This window comes from Nannospalax galili, unplaced genomic scaffold (assembly GCF_000622305.1).
Source record: "Nannospalax galili isolate Female #2095 unplaced genomic scaffold, S.galili_v1.0 scaffold438, whole genome shotgun sequence".
Classification (NCBI taxonomy): Eukaryota; Metazoa; Chordata; class Mammalia; order Rodentia; family Spalacidae; genus Nannospalax; species Nannospalax galili.
In genome coordinates this window covers 50,230-72,156 of record NW_008341416.1, presented here as the reverse complement: position 1 = coordinate 72,156, position 21,927 = coordinate 50,230, and the positions used below count along the sequence as shown (strand labels likewise).

Below are 21,927 nucleotides of genomic sequence, written 5' to 3'. Positions count from 1 at the left end.
TGATGTGCAATGCCTTGGAGGTCAGAAGAGGGCTTCAGATTCCCCTGGAACTGGAGTTAAGGATAGTTTGCAGCTGCCATGTGGGTGCTGGGAATCGAACCCGAGTCCTCTGCAAGAGCAGTCAGTACTCTTAACCACTAAACCATCTCTCCAGCCCCAGAATAGGATTTTTGTAACTGAAGGCAGTCAGTTCACCTCTTAATGAATGCAAAACCAAAAATAAGCACGGCCAGGAAAGACTAGGACAGATTTATTATCTGCAGCACGTAGGAAAACGGTGTTATTTCCAAAGCACATGTTCTTCTCTACTTGTAGTTTCATGTAATCCAGGCTGACCTCAAGCTCTATGTAGCTGAGGATGACTTTGAACTTCTGATCCTCCTGCCACCACCTCTCCGGGATTACAGGCACGTGTTACCATGTCTGGTTTATGAGATGCTGGGTGCTGAACCCAGGGTTTCGTGAATGCTGCACAACACTGTTCCAAGTGAAGTACATCCCCAACTAGTATTCTTATTTTATAGATGAAATATTTTCCAATTGTGAGATAGGTAAACTATGTACCCTTTCCATCAGGACTGAAAAGTCCACTTCAACTTTGAGAAGTTTCAAGATACCTGTCAACAGCACATTGTGAAATTCTCATACTCAAGGCTTATAAAATAAAACACAAAAACAAAAAAAATGAAGAGTTTAAGATTTGCAGGAAATCTATAAAAATCGCCTGTTTGGATAGGATGGTCATGATGTTAAAGTTGCTTATTTCTTTCTTTCATGACACTCACTCCTCCCCTCTTTAGCTGAGCTCCCAGCTACACACCCATGCACACCCCTTGCTGACACTCCAGACCATTCTGGGTGGCCTGATCTGTTGTACTAAGGGTGGAATCTGGTGCGGCCAGGAAGCATCAGAAGGAAGTGAACTGAAAGGAAAAAGTTGGATGGGGGCTGGAACGCGATGAGGCATCAGACAGGAGTGTCTTGCCTGGAGCATTCAGGACTCGATGCATCCCAATAATCATTTCTAATGCAATAGTAATAAATTAATTAGTAAATAGTAATAACTAAGCAAAAGGTAAGGGCGGTATGCTCCTTTGCCAAAGCTACCTTCAATACTTCTAAGGCACTGCACACACAGGACAGGCAAGCTGGCTTTGTCATGTAGTCAGGCCGATGTTGCTCTCAGACCCTCTTGGTTCAGGTGGGGTAAATGACGTCAGCCTCACCATCTTTAATGCATCATTGCTCGCTTCTTTATGATGAAGGCAAGGATACCAGGATAGATGGTCATTCTGAGCACCTTTAAAAACAGCTTTTCATTCTTATGTCTCTGGTAGCCTCCCAGAGAAACAATCACCTGACATATTATAGGGTATGTTTTAGTTCATTTTGTGTTGCTATAACAAAATACATGAGACTGGATGCTTTATAAGGAAGAGACATTTGTTCTGCTCATGGGTGGGGAGGCTGAAAAGACCAAAGTCAGGCAGCCACTTCTGGTGAGAACCTCATGTTGCATCGTAGCATGGTAGATGGCATCATGTGGTGTGAGTCTGTGGGAAGGTATGTGAGTGATGTCTAAGGAAGCCGCTGGAAATATGAGGTGGCCTTGTTTCATACCAATCCACTCTCTTAGTAACTAATCCAATACCAAGAGACATAACCCACTCCCTTGAGATGTACATTAATCCCCTCTGAGAGTAGTAGCCTAGTGAATGAATCACCTCCCAGAAGGCCCCACTTTTTTCACGTATATGTATGTGGTATGTATACACACACACACACACACACACACACACACACGTGTGTGTGTGTTGCATATTATGAGCACGTGTGTGTGCATGGAGGCCTGAGGTTGATGTGAGTGCCTTCCTCCGTCTTTATTTAAGGTATGGTCTCTCACTGAACAGAGAGCTTGTGGCTAGTTTTGGTTAGCCAGCTTGCCCTGTCTCTGCTTCCCTAAGATGACAGGCAGTGGCCAAGGCTGCCCAACTTAAATGGGAATTCTAAGGCTCCAAACTCTGATCCTCACGTTTGCACTTCAAGAGCTTATCCCCACCTCAAGGGCCCATCCATCACAGTACAATGGGGTCAGGCTTCCAGCACAGGAGCTCTGAGGAACTAACCACATCCGATCCACAGCAGAAATGTCCATCACCCAGACAGGATTCTGCCTGTGCAGATGAATTCTTTCTTCTGGGCTGCTGGGTAGAGGCTGACCACCTCCACTAGGGCGACTGTTCTACTGTCTTTGGGCTTTCCATGACGTAGAAGGGGATTTCCTGTCAGGCACCACCATGGTATCCGTCCCAGCCAGTGGGAGGGGATTTTGGAAACAGAACCCTTTTATCTCTCTCCTAACACAATGCTGGTCCCTTGTTCTGTGGCTGGCTGTGGAAAAAAATAAAGGTCATTTTAACCATGCACTTTTAGACCAGATTGTGGGCTTTGTGTGTGTTATAATTATTGCAGGAAGGTGTAAAGGGCAGCTGGGAAGGAGGTGGGAGAGACAGGGCAAGTTATCAAGGTGGCAACCCTGAAGAGGACCACTGAGATGTTCAAATGCAGCATCTGCCCAAACTGGGGACATCTGCCCCTGGAGGCATCCAAGATGATTTTAGGGCTCAGGTGAGCAAAGAGAAACGGGGAGAGCTGCTCTTACTTGAGAAGTCAACAACATCTAGCCTGATCTCATTAACACAGTGTTGCTTGCAATTGGCTTATTGTTACTGTTTCCTTTTATTTTTAGCAAGGGAAGCTGGCTTTCCACTTATAACAATGACATAAAGTGCTCATTTAAAAAATACACTCACTGAAGAGGGAAATGTAGATTAAAAATGTCAACCAGATAATGTGCTTCAAATGCAAAAGTGTAATTGTGCCACTCCAGTGAATGAGCGTTTGAAAACAGTCCAAGGATCAAGGCCAAGGCCACAGAAGGAGGCCTGGTGCTAGGTGGCCAGGGTCTCCTGGAGAGAGAGCACAGTAGAGGCAGGATATGAGTGAACTGAAGCAACCTAGGCCATGGAGCCCCCACTTCTGCTTCTGGTCCTGTAAACTGTCCCATAGCTTCCCATCCATTGCTCAAAGGCATGAGATCATGATCCATATCAAGGTAAAAATCTGGCCCTACCACACAAGGCACTTTCTGAAGCTGCTGATGCAAATCTGATTCATTTCACCAAAGTTTTCCCAGAATTCCTTGAGGCCCATAAACTGCTTTTGCTCATCCAGAAGAACATGGGGTATTTGCGCACTTTCTGTCTGCGACCTGCAGACTTACTTCTGGGGTCTAGGAAAATTTGACTTGAAGATCACTTTAATTATCAGAGGGACCCAGGGTAAATGTCCAGGAAATCTCAACAGCAATTGGATCATCTGGGAACCTGTGTAAGTTCTGAATCCAGGGGTTTGGACTAAGTTCCTAGAAGTCCCGGTATGCTTTAGAAGTCTCTTGAGATAGAAGTTTCCTAGAGAGGTGGCTCAGTCAGGAAAGTGCTTGCCATAATCAAAGACCAAGAACTGGGTGGGGAGTCCTGCCCAGACCTAGGGTGACGGTTGTAAGATGGGGTATCTGAATTCTGAATTTAGGGGGTCCCTTGTGGACCTCCAGATGAAATCTGTGGAGACTAACAGTCACTCAACGTGTGAGGCTGACACTGTTATGTCTGAAACCCTGAGCTTAGGACCAAGTGAGGTGCAAGGTCTCTCAGGGACCCCTGCAGGAATGGCAAAAACAGGAGCCATGACCATTGCTGGAGGCCCAGGATCTTCAGATGAGGAGTCTCTTGGCCAAGCCAGTGTTTCAGGCCCATATTTAATTGTGTGAATCAACACGTCTAGAGACGGAGGTCTGGAGGTCTCTTGGTCTTGGAGGAAGGAGCAGGGAGGATGTGTGAATTTTGGGGGACTCAGTGAGCCTGGGGACCAGATAATACTGAACATACCTTTTCTGGTGGTCTGGAGGGGCCAGTATGCAGGAAAAGAACCTTGACTGAAACTCTTGCAGTCTATCCTCTCTCACATTTTACTCGAGCAGTTGAGAACTTCACTTAAGTTTGTGTGAATTCCCTTAGTTTTGGTTATACGAGTCTCTGGTTTAGATTTCAAACATTTTAGCACTGCAGCAACTTTAAAAAGAAATCAAATATAGGAGCTGGAGAGATGGCTCAGAGGTTAAGAACACTGGTTGTTCTTGCAGAAGACCTTAATGTTCTTTATTTTCCATTTATATTGCTAATCTATTTTTGCCATCATCTCAGAACCCTTTGTGTCTTACCATAATCTAATTTGGAAGATTTGAGTGTAAAATATACCGATAAGTGTAAAATACACTGTTTAAAATAGGACTTAAATATGATACTACGTTTATAAATAAAATAGTCACTTTATTTACTAAAAAGTAGAAGAAAATACCAGGCGGGCGTCGTGGTGCACGCCTTTAATCCCAGCACTCAGGAGGCAGAGGCAGGGTCTACATAGTGAGTTCAAGGACAGCTGGGGCTACAAGGAGATCCTGTCTCAAAAAGACAAAAAAAAAAAAAAAACAAAAAAAACCCAACAACAACAAAAAAAATCAAATATGGTCTGGTGAGATGGCTTAGTAGGTAAGGCCACATGTTGCCAAGCTTGACCACCTGAGTTCCATCCTTGGGACCCATACAGTGGAAGGAGAGAACCAGTTCCTGCAAACTGTCCTCTGACCTCCACACATGTGGTGTGATGTGTGTGCACCTCCTTAGAATAAATAAATAAATTATTAAAAATGTCCAACCATGTGCAGAGGGATCCAGGAAGAAATGGCTAGGGATTGACATAAAGTTATTCCTAAAATCAGATTTGTAACATGACCCTAGAATGAGCTGGCTTCCCTGGACAGTCACCCAGATCAAACCAAATGAGTTTATCCCCATAGCTTCTCAGCCTGAGGTGAGCAAGAGGGGGGTGCCAGTGAGAAGTCAGTACCACTAAGGCCACTGAGCGGAGCTAATGGCATTGATTTTAGGGTTCAGCTGGTATCTGAAACCCTCATTTGTTATCTTTGTCCTTGGCATCTTGACATGGAAGCCACATGTCATGTCCATCCCAGTCCCTGGGGTGGGGTTATGGGTTATCTGAGCTGCCAAGAGTCACTGTCAATCTCTTGGACACCTCCACAGGATACCCTCCTGACTTCCCAAAGTACATTTTACGAATACCTAGCCTGAAAGTTTAGGTCACATCATTCCAACACTGATTACAAAATGGAATGAAACTATCTCTGTGTGTCCATTTTCTTATGATGTAGGAATAGAAACAATTATCCTTATGTACACAAGTTAATATGAGCAAGTTGGTATTTGGGGGCAATGCGTGGAATTCAAATGATTCTGTTTTCCTTACAGGAAGACTGGGATGTCCTAGCAGGCAGGAAGCAGTGTGGACTCCCTGCAGAACTGGAGGCTAGTTATGTGAATTGTTGGGGTGTGGTCATCTCAGGCCTTCCAAGCCAAGACTAGCACCAAGGAGTGTCTGAGACGACACTGTCGGATCACATCCAGGAAGTTTGCTCCTGACTTTTCGAGCAAACCTGTGGTGTGATGGTTAATTTTAGTTGTTGACTTGACATCACCTGGGAAGAGCGCTTCCTTCAGGCATTGTCTTAAACCAGGTCAGCCTGTGGGCATGTCCGTGGGGAACTGATTTGAATGCCTTCATTGATGTGGGAAGACCCTGCGTGGAAGTGGAACGCTCCATTCCCTGGGTGTGGGCCCTGGTGGATGCATTCACGCATGCATTCATTTCTCTTTGCTCTTAGATGGGATGTGATTAGTTGCCTTCGGTTCCCACCTTTTTTTCCCCACAAGCATGGACGGTAACCTGGAATTGTAATCCAAATAAACCCTTTCTCCCCCTACGTTGTTTTCTGTCAGAGTGTTTTATCACAGCAACAGGAATGAAACCAGGACAGATGACTCAGTCAGGAGGGAGTGGGGATTGATGACTGGGGTTTCTAGGGCCTGTAGATGAATGGCAAGTGCGTGTCACTGAGAGGAATCCTTCCAGTGCTCCTACATGGCTGTGTGGTTACCACTTGCATGCTGTGACAAACCGTTCATCGTTGCTGTGCATTGAGAGTTAGGATGACTAGAAGTATTCTGGAGTAGGAGAGAGGTAAGGGGTAAAGAGAGAGAGGTAGGAGGGAGAAAGAACGAGGAGGTAAACAAAGCCCCACTCAGCAGGAAGCCAGGGAACTGGCTCTGTTCCCAATTCCACAACCGCTCATGAGCCGTATGTTCATTGACAAGTAGATGCTCTTCAAGCACTGCTCTCTTGCTATAAAATGGAAACAGATTGAGTAGGGTTGGGACATTTCGGGTCAGGTTAAATGCCTGTGTCCATTGGGACAAAGGATTTGTGTACAGAGGACTCAGGTCTCAGGCCTTAGGCCACAGGCAGTACTCAGTGAATAGGCCCCAAGAAACAAGCTTTCTGAATCACTTCCTGAAATTTACTTCTTATTTGCTGCTCTGGTTTGGTCCAGGTTCTAGGGGACTGATGGCCTGGCTTACTGCAACCCAGTGTGGCCTTTAGGTTGTTAGCTATCACCGTATAATCAACATCATGAAATCTTCATGGCTTAAAGCAACAGTAAACACGTCATCTCTTTTTTTCCCCTTTCGTCTTTTTGAGACAGGGTCTCCCTGTAGCCCCAGCTGGCCTGGAACTTGCTATATAGACCAGGCTGGCCTTGAACTCACAGAATTCCGCCTGCCTCTGTCTCCCAGTTCTAGAACTTCATGAGCGGCAATGCCAGACTCCAGTGGGAGGGGCAGTGTCATCCAAAGCCTTGCCTGGGCCTCCTCACAGGGCCGAGTGTGGCTGTCTGTTGGAGGCCTCAGTTTCTCCTCACATAGACCTCTTCATAGGGCAGTTTGAGTGTCTTCATGACACAATGGCTTCCTTCCGAGTATCCAAAATGGAACAAGTGAGAGGGGCATCTTTTACAACCTGGCCTCAGGAATCACATTGTCACTTTCATGGTGTTGAGTTGGTCTTACTCTAATGTACCAGCCCCAATGCATTGTAGGAATGTGTGAGTCTCAGGAGAGGGAATCCTTCGGGTCATTGTGGAGGCTAGCTATGCAAGCCAACTAGGTCTGAAAGGCTGTCTCTGACCGGCTTGCCCTTTGGGTACCAGCTCCTGTTAAAGCACAGCTGAAATCATGCAGTTGTTAGGGTTCATTCATTGAACAACTTTGAATACATTCTGTATATTGACCAAAATGCTTAAGCTGTAAGAACAGAAAGATCTATAACCCTGTAGACTCATGTACACTTGTGACGATTAGCCTGAAAAGTTAGGTCGCAGGAGCAGCTGGAGAGACCCTGCTGGGGTGAGTAGCAATCAGCTCTGTAGGCGTTCTGGGCAGGTTGCTGCAAGTGAGGTTCAGCTGGGTACTGAGGGATAAGTCAGAGGTGGCTAGGCAGTGGGATGGACCGAAGTGGGATGGATGGCTTTCTAGGCTGCAGCCACAGAAAGAGCAAGATCACAGAACCATCACTACCCTGAGCCCTGCTGGAGTTCGAATGCACTGACTCTAGAACCATTCAAAACCAACGGAAAGTTTCTTATCCTTTGGCAGTGCCATAAAGCCAGCAGCTGCTCTTGTCTGTCACTGTAAACAAGAAATTCATCAGAAAATTCTGGAGAGATTCCATCATGGAGGACCCGCCTATCATGTTAGAGCAACGGAGGTGGACAGAAATAGTTTCCATTTGTGGAAACGATTGTCTCATGCTCCTTTGCTGGAGGCAAACGTAATTCTGCGGCTCTCAGACCCCTCCCCACTTGCTCTCAGAGAAAGAGCGCATGAGTGTGTGTTTATGGGCTGACATGTTATTTTCATTTGTTTTGGAAGCATGCTCTACCTGCTGAAATCAGGAGAGGTCTGAGAAGGGCACATGGGACTCATAGGCCTGCTGGGACCAAATGCTTTAAAAGCTGTTTTGGGGGCTGGAGAGATGGCTCAGCGGTTAAGAACACTGGTTGTTCTTGCAGAAGACCCGGGTTCGAATCCCAGCACCTACATGGCAGCTAACAGCTGTCTGTAACTCCAGTCCCAGGGGATCTGACAGCCTCTTCTGACCTGACCGCTGCAGGCATTGCATGACATGGGTGCACTTACCTATATGCAGGCAATACATGGATACACATAAAATTAAAAAAAAAAATAAAAGCTGTTTTGAATTTTCAGATACCTCTGAAATGTGACTACACGCACCTTTGATGCAATGGGAAAATAACACGCTATGTGTTTATAGTATGTGGCTTGCCTGCTGGCTCAAGGCTCGCCCTGTGGCCTGCTTCGTTGCTGTCTTAGGTTCAGGGCAAAGACTGTGCCAAACCTCATCTTCCTGTCCTGTGCAGTGAGGGCACTTAGCATGATGTTTGAGACATGAGACTGAACAAGAAAAGCAAGCACAGGCTATCTAGAGTCAGTGCAAGGAGGCCTAGCTGGCCCAGCCTCGGGCTCTTCTCTCCCCTCACGGTGTGCTTTTCTTCGCTTTCCTCCCTTTCTCTTACTCTTCACAGAATATACAGGCTTCCCTGGTCCTCAGAATGGGAAGCTGAGGGCTGAGCTCACACCTGGCAGTTCCCCAGGATGGAAAGACCTGCTTAGGCCTGAGCCTGCGGGGGAAACAGGTGCGGACAGGCAAGGCTTGCGCCCCATGGTTGGCAGAGGTAAGTGATGTCAGATAACAGACACTTTTTCCAGCCCCGCAGCACTTTCCAGGCTTGCAGGGAGGTGCTGATCCTGAGGCCAACTTCCCAAGTCACATTCACGACAGGTGGTTTGAAGTGCTGAGAGAGGGGCCTGATGGGGATGAGAGATGCACCCAGCTGATGTCTCATGATCTCACCATGTGGCCCTTCTGGGGTGGAGGAAGGCAGTGCTGTTGCTCAGAGTCCAGTCCTTGAGGGCTCTGCCTTTGACCTCAGAGAGATGGCTGCTTCCTTCTTCCCTCACAGGCAGGGAAGAGAAGGGAGACACAGAAACAGGCAGTATAGCTTGGTTCCATTCAGACTTGACTGGCAGAGGAAAGGATCATGAGCCCACTTCTCACCCAGATGGGGTGCAGTTCTGAGACTGTCTCAGGAAACCTGGCTCCTCCCTGCGCTGGGTGTTTTGTTTGTCCTCTGGCCCAGTCAGATTTTGGGTCAGGGGAAGGTTGATCTGGCTATTAACTTTTAGGTGCCGTGCTTCTCCTGGGGTTAGGCACTGATCTTGGATATCCACTCTCCCCAAGGGTGAGGGCTTGACCCAGATATCCAGGATAGAACCAGATCCCTTTGCCGAGCATTGAAATTTGGATTCTATCTGTGGAGCTTATACAGCATTATTCCAGTTTTATGGCTATGACTTGAAGTACACTTATGCACATATTTTCTGGGTCTGGATAATTTCTTTTGTTAAAAATTGACTCTCTTGGGCCTGGAGAAATGGCTCAGCAATTAAGAGCTCTGGCTGCTCTTACACAGGACTTGGGTTTGATTACCAGCATCCACATGGCTAACAATCATCTGTAACTACAGTTCCAGGGAATCCAATGCCCTCTTTTAGCCTCTATGGGCATTGCATGACACAGGTGCACTTACATACATGCAGGCAATACACTCATACATGTAAAATAAAAATAAATGAGTACAAATTTAAAATAGATTATCTTTAGGAGGCTGTGGAGACAGCTCAGGGGGTAAGGGCTTGTTGAGCAAACAAGAGGACCTGAGTTCAATCCCCAGCATCCAAGTGAAAGGAGCGGCATAGCCCATCAGTAATTCCAGTGCAGGGGAGGGAAAGACAAGACAGATCCCTGGGGCTCGCTGGCCAACCGGCCTAGCAAATCAGTGACCTTCACGTTTAATGAGAGATCATGTCTCAGAAGTAAGATGGTGATAGAAGAAGACACCCAACATGGACCTCTGGCCGACACATGCATGTGCACACATACACAAACAAATAGAGAGAGAGAGAGAGAGAGAGAGAGAGAGAGAGAGAGAAGAGAGAGAGAGGAGAGAGAGAGATTTAAGAACAGTTTTATGATCATAGTTATGTTGTACACTAAGTACAGAGTTCCCATATGCCTCTGCCCACATGGCCTCTTCTGTACCACAATAGAATACTTAGTATCACAAACAGATTTGCCTTATCACATCATTATTATCCAGAGTGCACAGTTTACATGAGGGTTCACTCTTGGTGTGGGGCATTGCACTTGGTTTGATAACTGTCGAGTGACCTGTATCCGTCATTGCACATGCATCATGCAGATCACTGTTGCTGTCCCGTGAATTCCCCATCCCCTGCCTAGTCCCCTTCCTTTCCCCAACCGCCAATGATCTTTTTATTCTCTCCATAGTCTGGCCTTTTCCATCATGTGAGATTCTTCAAATTGTATACTCAGTGGCCTTTGCAGGTTGCCTTACTGTCACCTGGTTCACACACTTCATGTTCCTGCATGTGTTTTTGTGTCTTGATAGCTCATTTCTTTTATTTTTTTGTCTTTTTGAGACAGGGTCTCCCTGTAGCCCCAGCTGGCCTAGAACCCACTATGTAGACCAGGCTGGCCTCCAACTCACAGAGATCTGCCTGCCTCTGCCTCCCAAGTCCTGGGACTAAAGGTACGTGCCACCATAGTTCATTTCTTTTCAGTGCTGAAAAACATCCCATTAGATGTAGTTTATACATTTACTTGCTTAGTTCATGTATGCTGTTGCTACAGAATTCCAGATACCGGAAATTTATAAAGAACAGAAATTTGGGGCTGGAGAGATGGCTCAGCAGTTAAGAGCACTGACTGCTCTTGTAAGGATTTGGGTTCTGTTCCCAGTACCTAGATGGCAACTAACAACTATCTGTAATTCCAGTTCCAGGGGATCTGACGCCCCCTCTTCTGACCTCCATGGGCACTGCACAACATGGGTACACTTACATATATACAGACAATACACTCATACACATAAAATAAAAAATAAAAAATTTTTAAAAAGAATAGAGATTTATTTCTTATGGTTGTGGAGGTTGAGATGTCTACAGAGTGACAGTAGATCTGAAGTCTTGGAAAGGGCTGCTCTGTGCTTCTAAGGGGATACCTCCAGAAGGGGAGGAGCACTGTGCCTTCCCATGGCAGGAGGGCCAGACAGAAGAGAACAAATTCTTCCAGACTCGTGTGTGTGTGTGTGTGTGTGTGTGAACACTGGGTGTTGATCCTAAGGAGCTGTTCTTGTTTTTGAGATAGGGTCTCTCACTGGGACCTAGGGTTCACCAATTAGGCTAGACTGACTGACCCATGGACCCTTCTGTCTCCGCCTCTCCTTCGCTGGGATTACACAAGTGCACTTCATGATGCCTGGCTTTTTAACATGGATGCTGGGGATTGAATTCATGTCCTCATCACCTGGGTTTACTCTACCAACTGAGCCAGCTCCTCAGCTCCCTCCTTCAGGCTTTTAAATACAGAGCTGAATCACCACGTGAAGGCCTTGTCTCGTAATGCTATCACATTAACTGTTAAGTTTCAACATTTGAATACTAGAGGATACTTTCTCAAGAAGGACCAACAAGAAAAAAAGGTGCCGGGGAGGAAGGAGGACAGGAAATGAAGAGGAAGTGTTCCACAAAGGAGCAAGGCATGTGGGAGGAGCCCTGGAACTGACCTTGGAAGATGCAGGTTACTGGAGAGGGAGTCGTGGCAGATTACATTAGCCAGGGCTGAGGAATTGGGCTGCAGGAGCTGGGCTACATGGACAGAAGTGGGATGGCATTGCAATTGTGAAAGCTTAAGATGGTGGAGCCCGGGGAGATGCAAGGAGCCCAGGTTTAGGAGGCTGATCCCCAGAGTGAAGTGTTTGTGATGAGCAGGCCTGTGTCAGGGGCGGGGCTCACTGGCAAGGGCATTTAGAACAAAGCCTGGGTAGTCTTGTATGTGGACAGCAGGGAGTAGGGTACGAATAGACCCCATAAGTGGGGGAGAAATTTGGCTCTACACAACAGGGTGGGAGGTCAGGCAGGGCAGAGTGCAGTGTTTGTGGGGTGTGTAGGGGAGAGGCCTGGGAAGAACCTTCAGGTTTGAATCTCAAGAGACAGAGATCTCCATCAGTGGCTAGCATGTAATGGGATCAGGGAACCACTGTAACATGCCACTTGGTTCCTGGTGAACGCCTCCAGGAACTAGCCAAATGGGAGGGTGCAGGGTCTTGCTGAAACCTGGTGAAGCCTGGCATTTGAAGGAAAAGAAGGGGCAGAGGGTGGAATTTCAATTAAAGCTTTGCTTTTAGATGTCCAGGGACCTTGCAGCAGTGCAAGCCAGAGCTCAATCTCTTTATGAATGGGTTAAATCTAGAATGTCGGTCAGGGATGAATTTGGCCCTCACTCCAGTGCTCCCTCATCTCCTCTTCCATTTCCAGCCACTCTGGAAGGGAGAGGCCGGGAAAGACAGGGCAGGGCAGACACACAGTGATGTCCTCCCCCCACCCCACCCCCCCGCATATCCACTCCAGGCTTTAGAAAAGCACCCCTTCCGTGGAGGCCTCTGGAACCTTGAGCATCAAGACTGCACAGTGGAGATGACAAAGGCAGGAGGAGTGGTCCCCAGTTCTTGCTCCATCTCTGGCACATCTTAGCTGTGTGACCTTGGGTAATGGTTTGAGCTCTCAGTCTCTTGGTGGAATGCAAGAAAAATGATATCCAAAAATGATATCCAACCCGCCTACTTCAAGTCCCTGCAAATGAGACCATTGCTTTAAGAAGTATTAGGCATCAGAGTGGAAACAATCTATCTTTGGTTTCTCGTTTTAGACGTGTTCTGCTCTTGAGGACAGCTGTATCAGTCTCTCTAGAGCTGTCTAGAGAAGTGAAATGATCAGCATCACACCTGCCTCCAAGGCAGAAGGCCTTGAGCTTCTTCCCATAGAAAGCCAGATGTGTGAATCACCCTAAGAAACCTTATGTAGGACTGTTTCACGAACCCCATGTGAATGCCCGAATCCATGGATGTCAAGTTCTTACTGTAAGTTGTCATGGTTTGTCTATGGCATTCCATCCTATAGACTTTAAATCACCTCTAAGTTTATAATAACCAATACAATGCAAAAGCTATATAATTGTTACTCTGTCTTGCTTAGGAATATGAAAAGAAAATAAAGCCTGTAATTTTCAGTATTAACACTTTTTTTTTTTCAGAATATTTTTTCAAAAGGCTGTTGGATGCAGAACTCAAGGACAGTCTTCGTATTCTAAGGTTTTCTGCAGAACTCAAATATCAGGCAGATCAAGGCAGACTGCAGAGTGTTGACAGCAAAGAGGTGATGTCTGCAAAGAAACACACTCAGGCCGGCATAGGAGGCTTTCACCCCAGGTTTGCAGCAAAGCAGCTGTGTGATCTTGGGTCTCATGATGTCGTAGAATTCAGATTCTTCAGCCAACTTGGTAAAGTGAGAATCAAACAAGGGGCTGGAGAGATGGCCCAGCAGCTTGGAGCACTTGCTACTCTTGCAGAGGACCCAAGTTCACTTCCCAGCACTGACACCAGGCAGCTTACAACTGTCTGTCATTTTATCTCCAGGTGATCCTATACCCTCTTCTGGCCTCCATGGGCACTGCACATATGTGGTGCACACACTTACACTCAGGCACACACACATACACATTTAAAAAAATCTTAAAAAAAAAGAGAGGATCAAATGAAATGCTCTGTGTGGGCTTTTACATCTAACTGGGAGGATGTGTTCCTGCTTGTCTTGTTCAGTGAAAGAGGGAACGCCCCCCATCTTTTTAACTATTTCCCCCATGGATAAATCTGAATTCTATAGGGATCAAGCTAAGTTTATCTTAGTTTCAGGTTTACACAACAGCCCAAACATTACCAGGTACTACAGTGATATCTCTTTTCTTAAAAGATAGTAATTATGAACTGGCTCTGAAATTTCCCTTGGTGGAAATTCTGGCAGGCTGTGTGGGGCTGCTTCCCTGGGAAACATGGAGACTACATAGTCATCCCCCATATCTGCGTGGGACACAATCCAAGCCTCCCATAGATGCCTGCATAGTACTGAGCCCCGTTTCTCCCTACATGTTTGCAGCATTGCTAGCCATTTTCCCTGCCATGTTGTATGTCCTGGTGCCTCCTTTATATCATGACTCTTGTGCTTTGGAACCAAGGTAATATAAGGGTTACTTGAACATGAGCAGTCTGTGATGGTCTGACAACCAAGCTGGCAGTTAAGTGATTAACGTGCTGGTAACATATACAACATGGATATACTGAAAGACAAGATGATTCGTGTCTAAGGTAGATGGGGGCAGGACAGTGTGATTTCATCATGCTCCTCACAATGCTGAGCCATTTCAGCGCTTGTGAATGATTTACTTCTAGAAGTGTCATTTAATGTTTGGACTGAAGGTGACCATGGAAGGTGGAGCCATGGGTAAGGAGAGATCACTGAATGTGCTGTTTCATTGCCTGGATTCATATGGATGGTTGTCTCTGTGTTTGTATGGCAGAGAAGAAAGGTGTAGGCAAAGGAAACAAATAGCTGTAGAGTGAGATACGGGAAAAGGACCTGGTTCCAGCAGGTCTCAAATTATGGCCAATTTTGCTTCATTTTTATCCCTAACCTTTTTCTTGTCTTGTAAATTTGAAGGAAATCTCAGATGTCAAAACCTTTTGGGAGGTGGGCGGGCTGTTGGAGATGGAACTTGTGTGTGTTTATCCTTGTATGTTCTGTTAAACAGCTCCACAGAATCTTAGTGCCCTTGCTAAACATAAAAATTCAAAGTAACTTCAATATTCACTCAGGACTGCGTATTTTCCTAAATGTCTTAGACTTTGGTTTAGATTCAGATAAGGTTAATGCACTACAGCTGATGTCTCGTCACTGATTTCCTACCAACTTCCTTATCTCCCTGACCACTGGAGTTCTCCTCCCCAACCCTTGCATTTCTATTTTGTTGAAGAAATGTCGATGTCTTAGTTTTCTGGGGACTCGACTCAGGCTCAGCTTTAGCAGGCTGGCTTGCTGCTGCTTCTCCAAAGAGCAGCAGTGCCTGCCTGTCCGTTATATCCTTTATTCATAAGCAGCAGTGAGGCCCATCATTCAGTTACTAATGGTGATATCCAACATTTCTTAAAAAAAGTTTATTATTTTTATGTGTATGAGTGTATTGCCTGCATGTAAGTGTACTTATGTCACACAAAGCCCACAAAGGCCAGAAGTGTCTCGGATCCCCTGGAACTGTAGTTACAGATGGTTGTTAGCCACCATGTGGGTGCTGGGAACTGAACCTGTGTCCTCCCCAAGAGCAGCCAGTGCTCTTTAACCACTGAGCCATCTCTCCAGTCCCTGACAGTCTTTTTAAAAAATTTTCTTCGACATTCCTTCTTAACAGCTGGGCTCTTGTGGTGCAGAATCTTCCCTTCTTACCCATTTTGCTATCTTGAGGGACAGTTTGTAGAGGAGCAGGCAGGAGAGATGCTGGATTCTTTTACTCAACAGTTTTGTAAAACAATAAATTGGCTCCGAGATACTCCAGAGGGAATGAAAAGTTCATAAAAAAAAAAAATTCTACTTAGTCTGTGTTTGTGTGCATAAGCATGACACAGCACATGTCGATGTCAGAGGACAACTTCTCCCTCCTTCCACCATGTCGGTTCCAGGGATCAAAACTCAGGTCATCAGGTTGGCTGCAGGCACCTCTACTTGCTCAGCCATCTTGGCAGCCCAAAAGTTCATTTGTTAAAGAATCATGAAGCTATGGACTTTGAAATGCTCTAATTCATTTAATTTTATCCTGATGCTCCAGGTGCACTGAAGTTTTTTTTTTTCTTTTTTTAAACAACAGTTCCTGTTCATCACAAGAGAGTTGCTAGATTGCTACTGGACAGTTGCTACTGGACCCTGTCAGGAAAAGTATTAGATTTTATTCAGGTCCCCATGCTCACGAGGAGCCTGCCTCCTGTGAAATCAAAGGGGGGACATTTCTGGAGAGAACAAGACTCAGAAAAGCAAAGCATTTTGAAGCTGGGACTACATGGTATCAAAGTTTTAACAAAAACAAAAAACTAAATTTTTAAAATATTTTATTATTTTTATTTTATGTGTGTTGCTTGTATGTGGGTAGGTGCACCCGAGTCGTGCAATGCTCTTGGAGGTCAGAAGAAGGCGTCAGATCCCCTGGAACTGGAGTTATAGTTGTTAGCTGCCATATGGGTGCTGGGAATTGAACCCGGGTCCTCTGCAAGAGCAGTCAGTGCTCTTCACCATGGAACCATCTCTCCAGCCCTCAAAGCTAAATTATTTTTATATTATCTTGGAGGCAGTGATAACCAGAACACTCAGATGTGTCACAAGTGACCTGGAAGGCCAGCTGGGACTAGGAAGATGACAGACCTCAACAATTATTTATAGAGCAAGGGTAGGGCAGTACTCTGAGAACCCACGGGGGAAGAAGCAAATCCTTGTTCTGCAACAAGACAAAGGCCTACCAGGACGGAGTTGGATAGAGTGGAACCGAGTTCAGTGACGTGGGGGATACCCAGGCCTCTGAAGTTGGATGTGTATGTATGACCACACATTCTCCTGGGGAAAGGGTCCACGGCTTCTGCTAGTTTCAAGCTGTTCAGACACTAAGTTTAAACAGTACTGCATTTGAGAAACTATTAGCATACAAGGCCTTCTTGTAGTTGGTTCTGAAGGCTGCTCAGAAGTTATAACTCTTGGTTCAGAAGTTCTAGCCTTCTTCTTGACCTAGATTCATTTTCTAGTACATTCCTCTCCTGGGAACTACGCTCTATGGATAAAGCAGGTATTAGGCTTGTAGGTCAAAGTATCACCTTGCTTTGAATCTCTAGCACTCCTAAACTTAAATAATCAACAGTCAGTTTTGTCTCTAGAGACAGGCAGGCATGTCACCTGAGGAGCATGGTACAGACAAACTGGCCACTTCAGGCCCTTCCTCATCTCAGTCACCAAAGTTACAGATGGGAACCTTAACTAGGCGTTGTCTGATGCTTGTAAAATTATTAACATTATAGGTAGCAGACTTAGCTACCACAAAAGCAGCCAAACACCTATGGGGTCAGTGGACAATGTGCTGTAATCACAACTGCTAGATAACAGATTTCCCCCTATCCTAGTGTGCACTCACCCTGAAGGGAGCACCCAGCTCCTATGAAGAGGCTATCCGCTGCAAATATTAAACAAACCCATGGAAGAAAGAAATCACTCTTCAGTTTCAACTCTGAACAGATTAAAGTAGGTGGGCAGATATATGTTAAGACTTATTATTTATCATTTATTTTAGGGTGTTGGCTAGACAGCCACATTATCAGAATTCCTAGGAAGGAACATTTGAAAACATACAGGATCAGAGCTGGGCATAGTGGCACACACCTGTAGTGCCAGCACTTGGGAAGCAGAGGTAAGACAATCACCCCACATTCAAACCAGCAAGGGCTATCTATACAGTGAGTTCCAGGCCAGCTGGGGATATACAGCAAAACCCTGTTTCATTACATTGCTTGTATGAAAATGGCCTTATCACAATGTATCACAAGGTCAATCCTCTGCTTCCTTTCAAGATCTAGATCCAATGAAACAGTGTGAGGGAAGGTTAGGGAGTGAGGCCTCGTCACCTTTATTTTCTAAGCGTCCCTGGTGACTGTGATGCCCAAACAAGTTTAGAGAAGAGACACACAGCTAGACTCCCTGTTCCCATATTACTGTTTCTTATTTTCTCTCGAGGGAATCAAAGCCAGATGGTTTCAGCTAAAACATCATTCCATTCGCATCTGAATCACTTGCTTCTGTTAATTCTGGGAGTGGACAAGGCCATCATGGGAGGATTAACTTCAGACAGGACTGGTAATCTTGCGCTCTGGGTTGCAGACTGCAAGTGTTGGTGAAAGGGACACGTCTGAATTTGAATCTCCTGACTGAGACACCTGTACCAGAATCTAAAGCTAAACGAATTAGTGTGGATGCTTTGCTACCTACTGCATCTAGAAAGTGGCCAACTGGTCAGTTGTCACCCACCCAATGCCTATTTCTGACTGCACTGTGCTCTTAAAAGATCATGTAAGACTCAGCCAGGACTGGTGGCGCACATTTTGGTGTCTTTTTTTTGTTGTTGGTTGTTTTTTGACAGGGCCTCCCTAGTCACAGCCCACCTGCAAGTCACAATGTGAACCAGGGTGGCCTCGATCTCACAGAGATCCACCTGCTTCCACCTCCTGAGGGATGGGATTAAGGCGGTGGTGTGCATTTTTAATCCCAGCACTGAGGAGGCAGAGGCGGTGGAGGCCAACCTGGTTTGTAGAGCGAGTTCCAGGCCAGCTGGGAGTACAGGGGGGGGACCCTGCCTCAAAAAGAAAAAAAAGATTATATAAGGCTCAGAAGATGGAACCTGACTGAACTTTACTTACTCATCAATTATTTGTGATGTTCCTAACTCTTGTAAGGTTTGCCATGATGCACCCCTCTGGTATACCATTGTGTTCCGGCAGACGCCCCTCGAAACATCCGCCAGGCAAGAAACACTCAGGGTGATTATGTGTGTGCTTCTTTTTAATTGTATAATTCATTTATACAAAGAAATCGTTTGATTGATCTATTTACAGCCTTTTCCAATTCTCATTCTCACCGGCCGGTATTTCACGTAATGGTTAACACTGACTTGACCACCATTATAACCCTGGGGTGGCGCGGAGCATTAGCCCTCCTTCCCCTCCCCTTTAAAGAGTAGAATCCCATTTTAAACAGAAACATTTTGAAGTTAAGAATCACCACCCCTTTTTCTGTCTTATGAAGAAATCCAACCGAAATTAATCTACTGTGGTCGAATTTCACTGCATCTTTTCAAATTTGGCATTTGCAGGTATTACAAACCAAAGCAAGCACAGTTCCCATCTCCTCTGGCCCTCTACAACTTACCCCAGACCCTCGAGTTGGACTTTTTCTGTCTCTTTCCACACTCTGGTGGCAGACACTTTCACTTTAGATGAACTACTTTCTTCTCCCTCTTCTTCCACTATCCCAGTCACCTGCCTTCCCTCTTACTTTTCAGACAACACTTCAACTTTAACCCAGATCCTTAAAGTGGTTTTCTTTCAGTAGTCTAGAATAAACTGTCATTTCCTGGGTCTTCAGCACTCTGACATGCTGTACTGTAAAAACGGCATTTTTCTGAATTGGCTCAAAACAGTATGGCTTGCTTTCACTTGGTAAAGAATATGATTAAAAAAAACCCCCACATACATATATATATATACACACATACACACACACATACAAACACACACATTTTTAATTGAGAAGAAAAACTTTAAGGACATGCCAATTTAAAAAGGCATCAAAGTAAAAAAATAAAAGCAAATACTAAAAACTACTTTACAATAAAAAAATTAAATATCTGGCAGAATAAATGGATGAAAAATGAGGAATGTGCAGGGAAAAACCAACATAAAGCATTCCAGTTGACAAAAATGGAAAACTCACAGGTTTTGTGGTTTGTTTTCCTTGACAGCTTCAATGTAAATATTTAAATATTTCAAACCTAAAAATCTTCCACATATGTTGTAGTTGTCATCAAAACTTCAAATTCTTCACACCAAGTTTTAACAAAGAACACTGGCAGAATTTCAGTATTTGCAAAACCCCAAGTTTTGGCAAATACGGTAAGCATCACATTTGGTTGATAATGGGGAGCCATAACGAATCTAGAGAGAACCCATTCATACATATTTCATGCGATTAAAAATACCAGGTTTGCACGATCTAAATCCAAGGAAATGTCCTTTTTAAAAGTCTGTGATTTAACAGTAATCTGTGTATCTTTAGCTGCCATTGAGGCGGGGGAAGAGGGAGAGGGAGAGAGGAGAGAGGAGAGAGAGGAGAGGAGAGGGAGGGAGGGAGAGAGAAAGAGAGAGAGAGAGAGCCCCAAACCATTGAACATGTTACAACTGGGTACAGAGTAACCCTAGGCTGCTGCTCCATTACAAGGAAAAAACTGTACAAATGTATAAATAACTTTTACACCAGAGTCTCTTTCCTCTTGCTACCTAACTGTACTTTGTCCCGTGCTCTTCGGAAGCCGGCCTGTGCTCGCTGCACCTTCACGCTCCCGGCAGCCTGTACAGTGGAGCCACACTCTGAGGCGTTTTCATCCTCTACCTGCAGAACACTGGACACGACAGACGCCCTCCGAGGGGCTCCGCGGTCCCCCGCAGGGGGCTTGTTCTCACACTCTCCGGGGAGCTCTGCTGAGCCCTGGAGCTCTGGGGGGCTGGCGGCCTGCTGGAAAGGGGCGATGGCTGCGCGGATGCAGCCGCACCACTGCTGCTTATGGAACACGTCGTTGGCTTGCAGAGTGTGGGACTGGCCAGGGGAGGGGTCTTGGAAACGGACTCTAAAGATGTTTTTAGCTGAAAAAAACAGAAAAACCAAAACGAAACAGACTAAGAACGTGAACATACAATCTTAAGAAAAGGCTGGCTGGCATCTGTGACATGCTCTGTCACGGAGGGCAGGACTTCCTGACCAGCTGTGTGCACCAAGAACAGGGTGGGAAATGATTTGATTTAAGTCTTAAAGGGTAAGCCTAACTGCATTTTTATACGTTTTTTTTTTTTTTTTTTTTCTTGAGATGGGGGTCTCACTTACTGCCCAGGTCGGCTTTGAACCTGTGGCACTCCTGCCTCAGCCCCTTCCTCCCTTCTTTAATCGTTTTCAAGCTTCTATTTTTACCTTTGTCCGAGTTGCCGAAAGCCCCTCGGAAGGAGCCGCCCATGCGCACGTCCCCGTCCTGCAGGTCTTCCAGCACCAGCTCCCGGACTGGGATCGGCTGCCGGTATACCTGGTACGAGTGCCGCTCATTTCGGGTAACAGGCCGGGTCAAAACCAGGATGTCTTGAAACAGGAAAATGTACAGTTTCTGGAGAAATGGGGAAAAAAACCTTCCTAAATAAGGGGCTCAATTGTTAAAGAACTAGATTTGACCTTTAGATTTCCTTTTATTGGCTTCATAAAAGAGTGATTTTAAGGCTATAAAGGTTTTACTCAGAACATTCAATCTCAGGCTACAGAAAGCTTTTTTCTGTTCTTTAATTGGGCGGTTCCACCAGGTTAGCCAACAGTCGAGTTAACATTATGCATCTCAAAGACCTGACTATCAGTAGAGCCATTTCAAACTCCAGTATTGTATGTCAGTTTTCTATGCAAGGATTCAAATGCATGCTGGTAAAATGTTCATGGTTCCATTGTCTACACAAACCAAAGCCTTTATGGAACAATTAGGTGTAGTGATGGATATCAGACGCCAGATTTCAACTTTCTAAAACAACCTCCAACTTATAAATTGAGCTTCTGAAAAAGCACATATGAAAGAAAAATACCATTCCAACAGGGTCTTTTGTAATTAATATTTAAAAATGCAAAAATGGCTTCCATCCAATCTGCTGCTGAACTTGAGCAGTGCTAAGAACTATTTCCACAACTATAAAATACTTCAAAAATTTCTTTAGAGGGGTTATGTTTTTGAACATGGAACTTAGAAAGGAAACCCTAACCAAATAAATTGATTTACACTTTGCAACTGGAATATCAAGTATTCTTGTCTGAGGCACTTAGATCATTTGATTTAAGCTACAGAAACCAAATGCTTACTTTAGCAAAGCTGGGAACACAAACAAGCTATAACCTTACTGAGATCTGCCACAGGTTTATCTTTGCAAATCTGTTCCCCACTCTGTGCAGGGCAGTGAGCCTGCTTCTCATTCTGTGCAGGGCAGTGAGCCTGCTCCTCACTCTGTGCAGGGCAGTGAGCCTCCTCCCCACTCTGTGCAGGGCAGTGAGCCTGCTCCCCACTGGTGTCATGTGTACTCACCTGGCC

At 45.5% G+C, this 21,927-nt stretch overlaps 1 protein-coding gene across 2 annotated transcripts in view; it reads right to left on the bottom strand.

The window, feature by feature from the left end:
- Positions 1-18,189: 18,189 nt before the first annotated feature.
- The window catches only part of Net1 (neuroepithelial cell transforming 1), a 51,996-nt gene continuing 48,258 nt past the window's right edge, over positions 18,190-21,927 (bottom strand). For both annotated transcript variants that reach the window (XM_008836847.3, XM_008836848.3), the window contains 2 exons: positions 20,784-20,970; positions 18,190-20,461 (listed from right to left, as the gene is read on the bottom strand). In XM_008836847.3, coding sequence (XP_008835069.1) covers positions 20,070-20,461; positions 20,784-20,970 — 579 coding nt within the window. In that variant the 3' untranslated portion in view covers positions 18,190-20,069. The remainder of the gene's footprint in view (positions 20,462-20,783; positions 20,971-21,927) is intronic.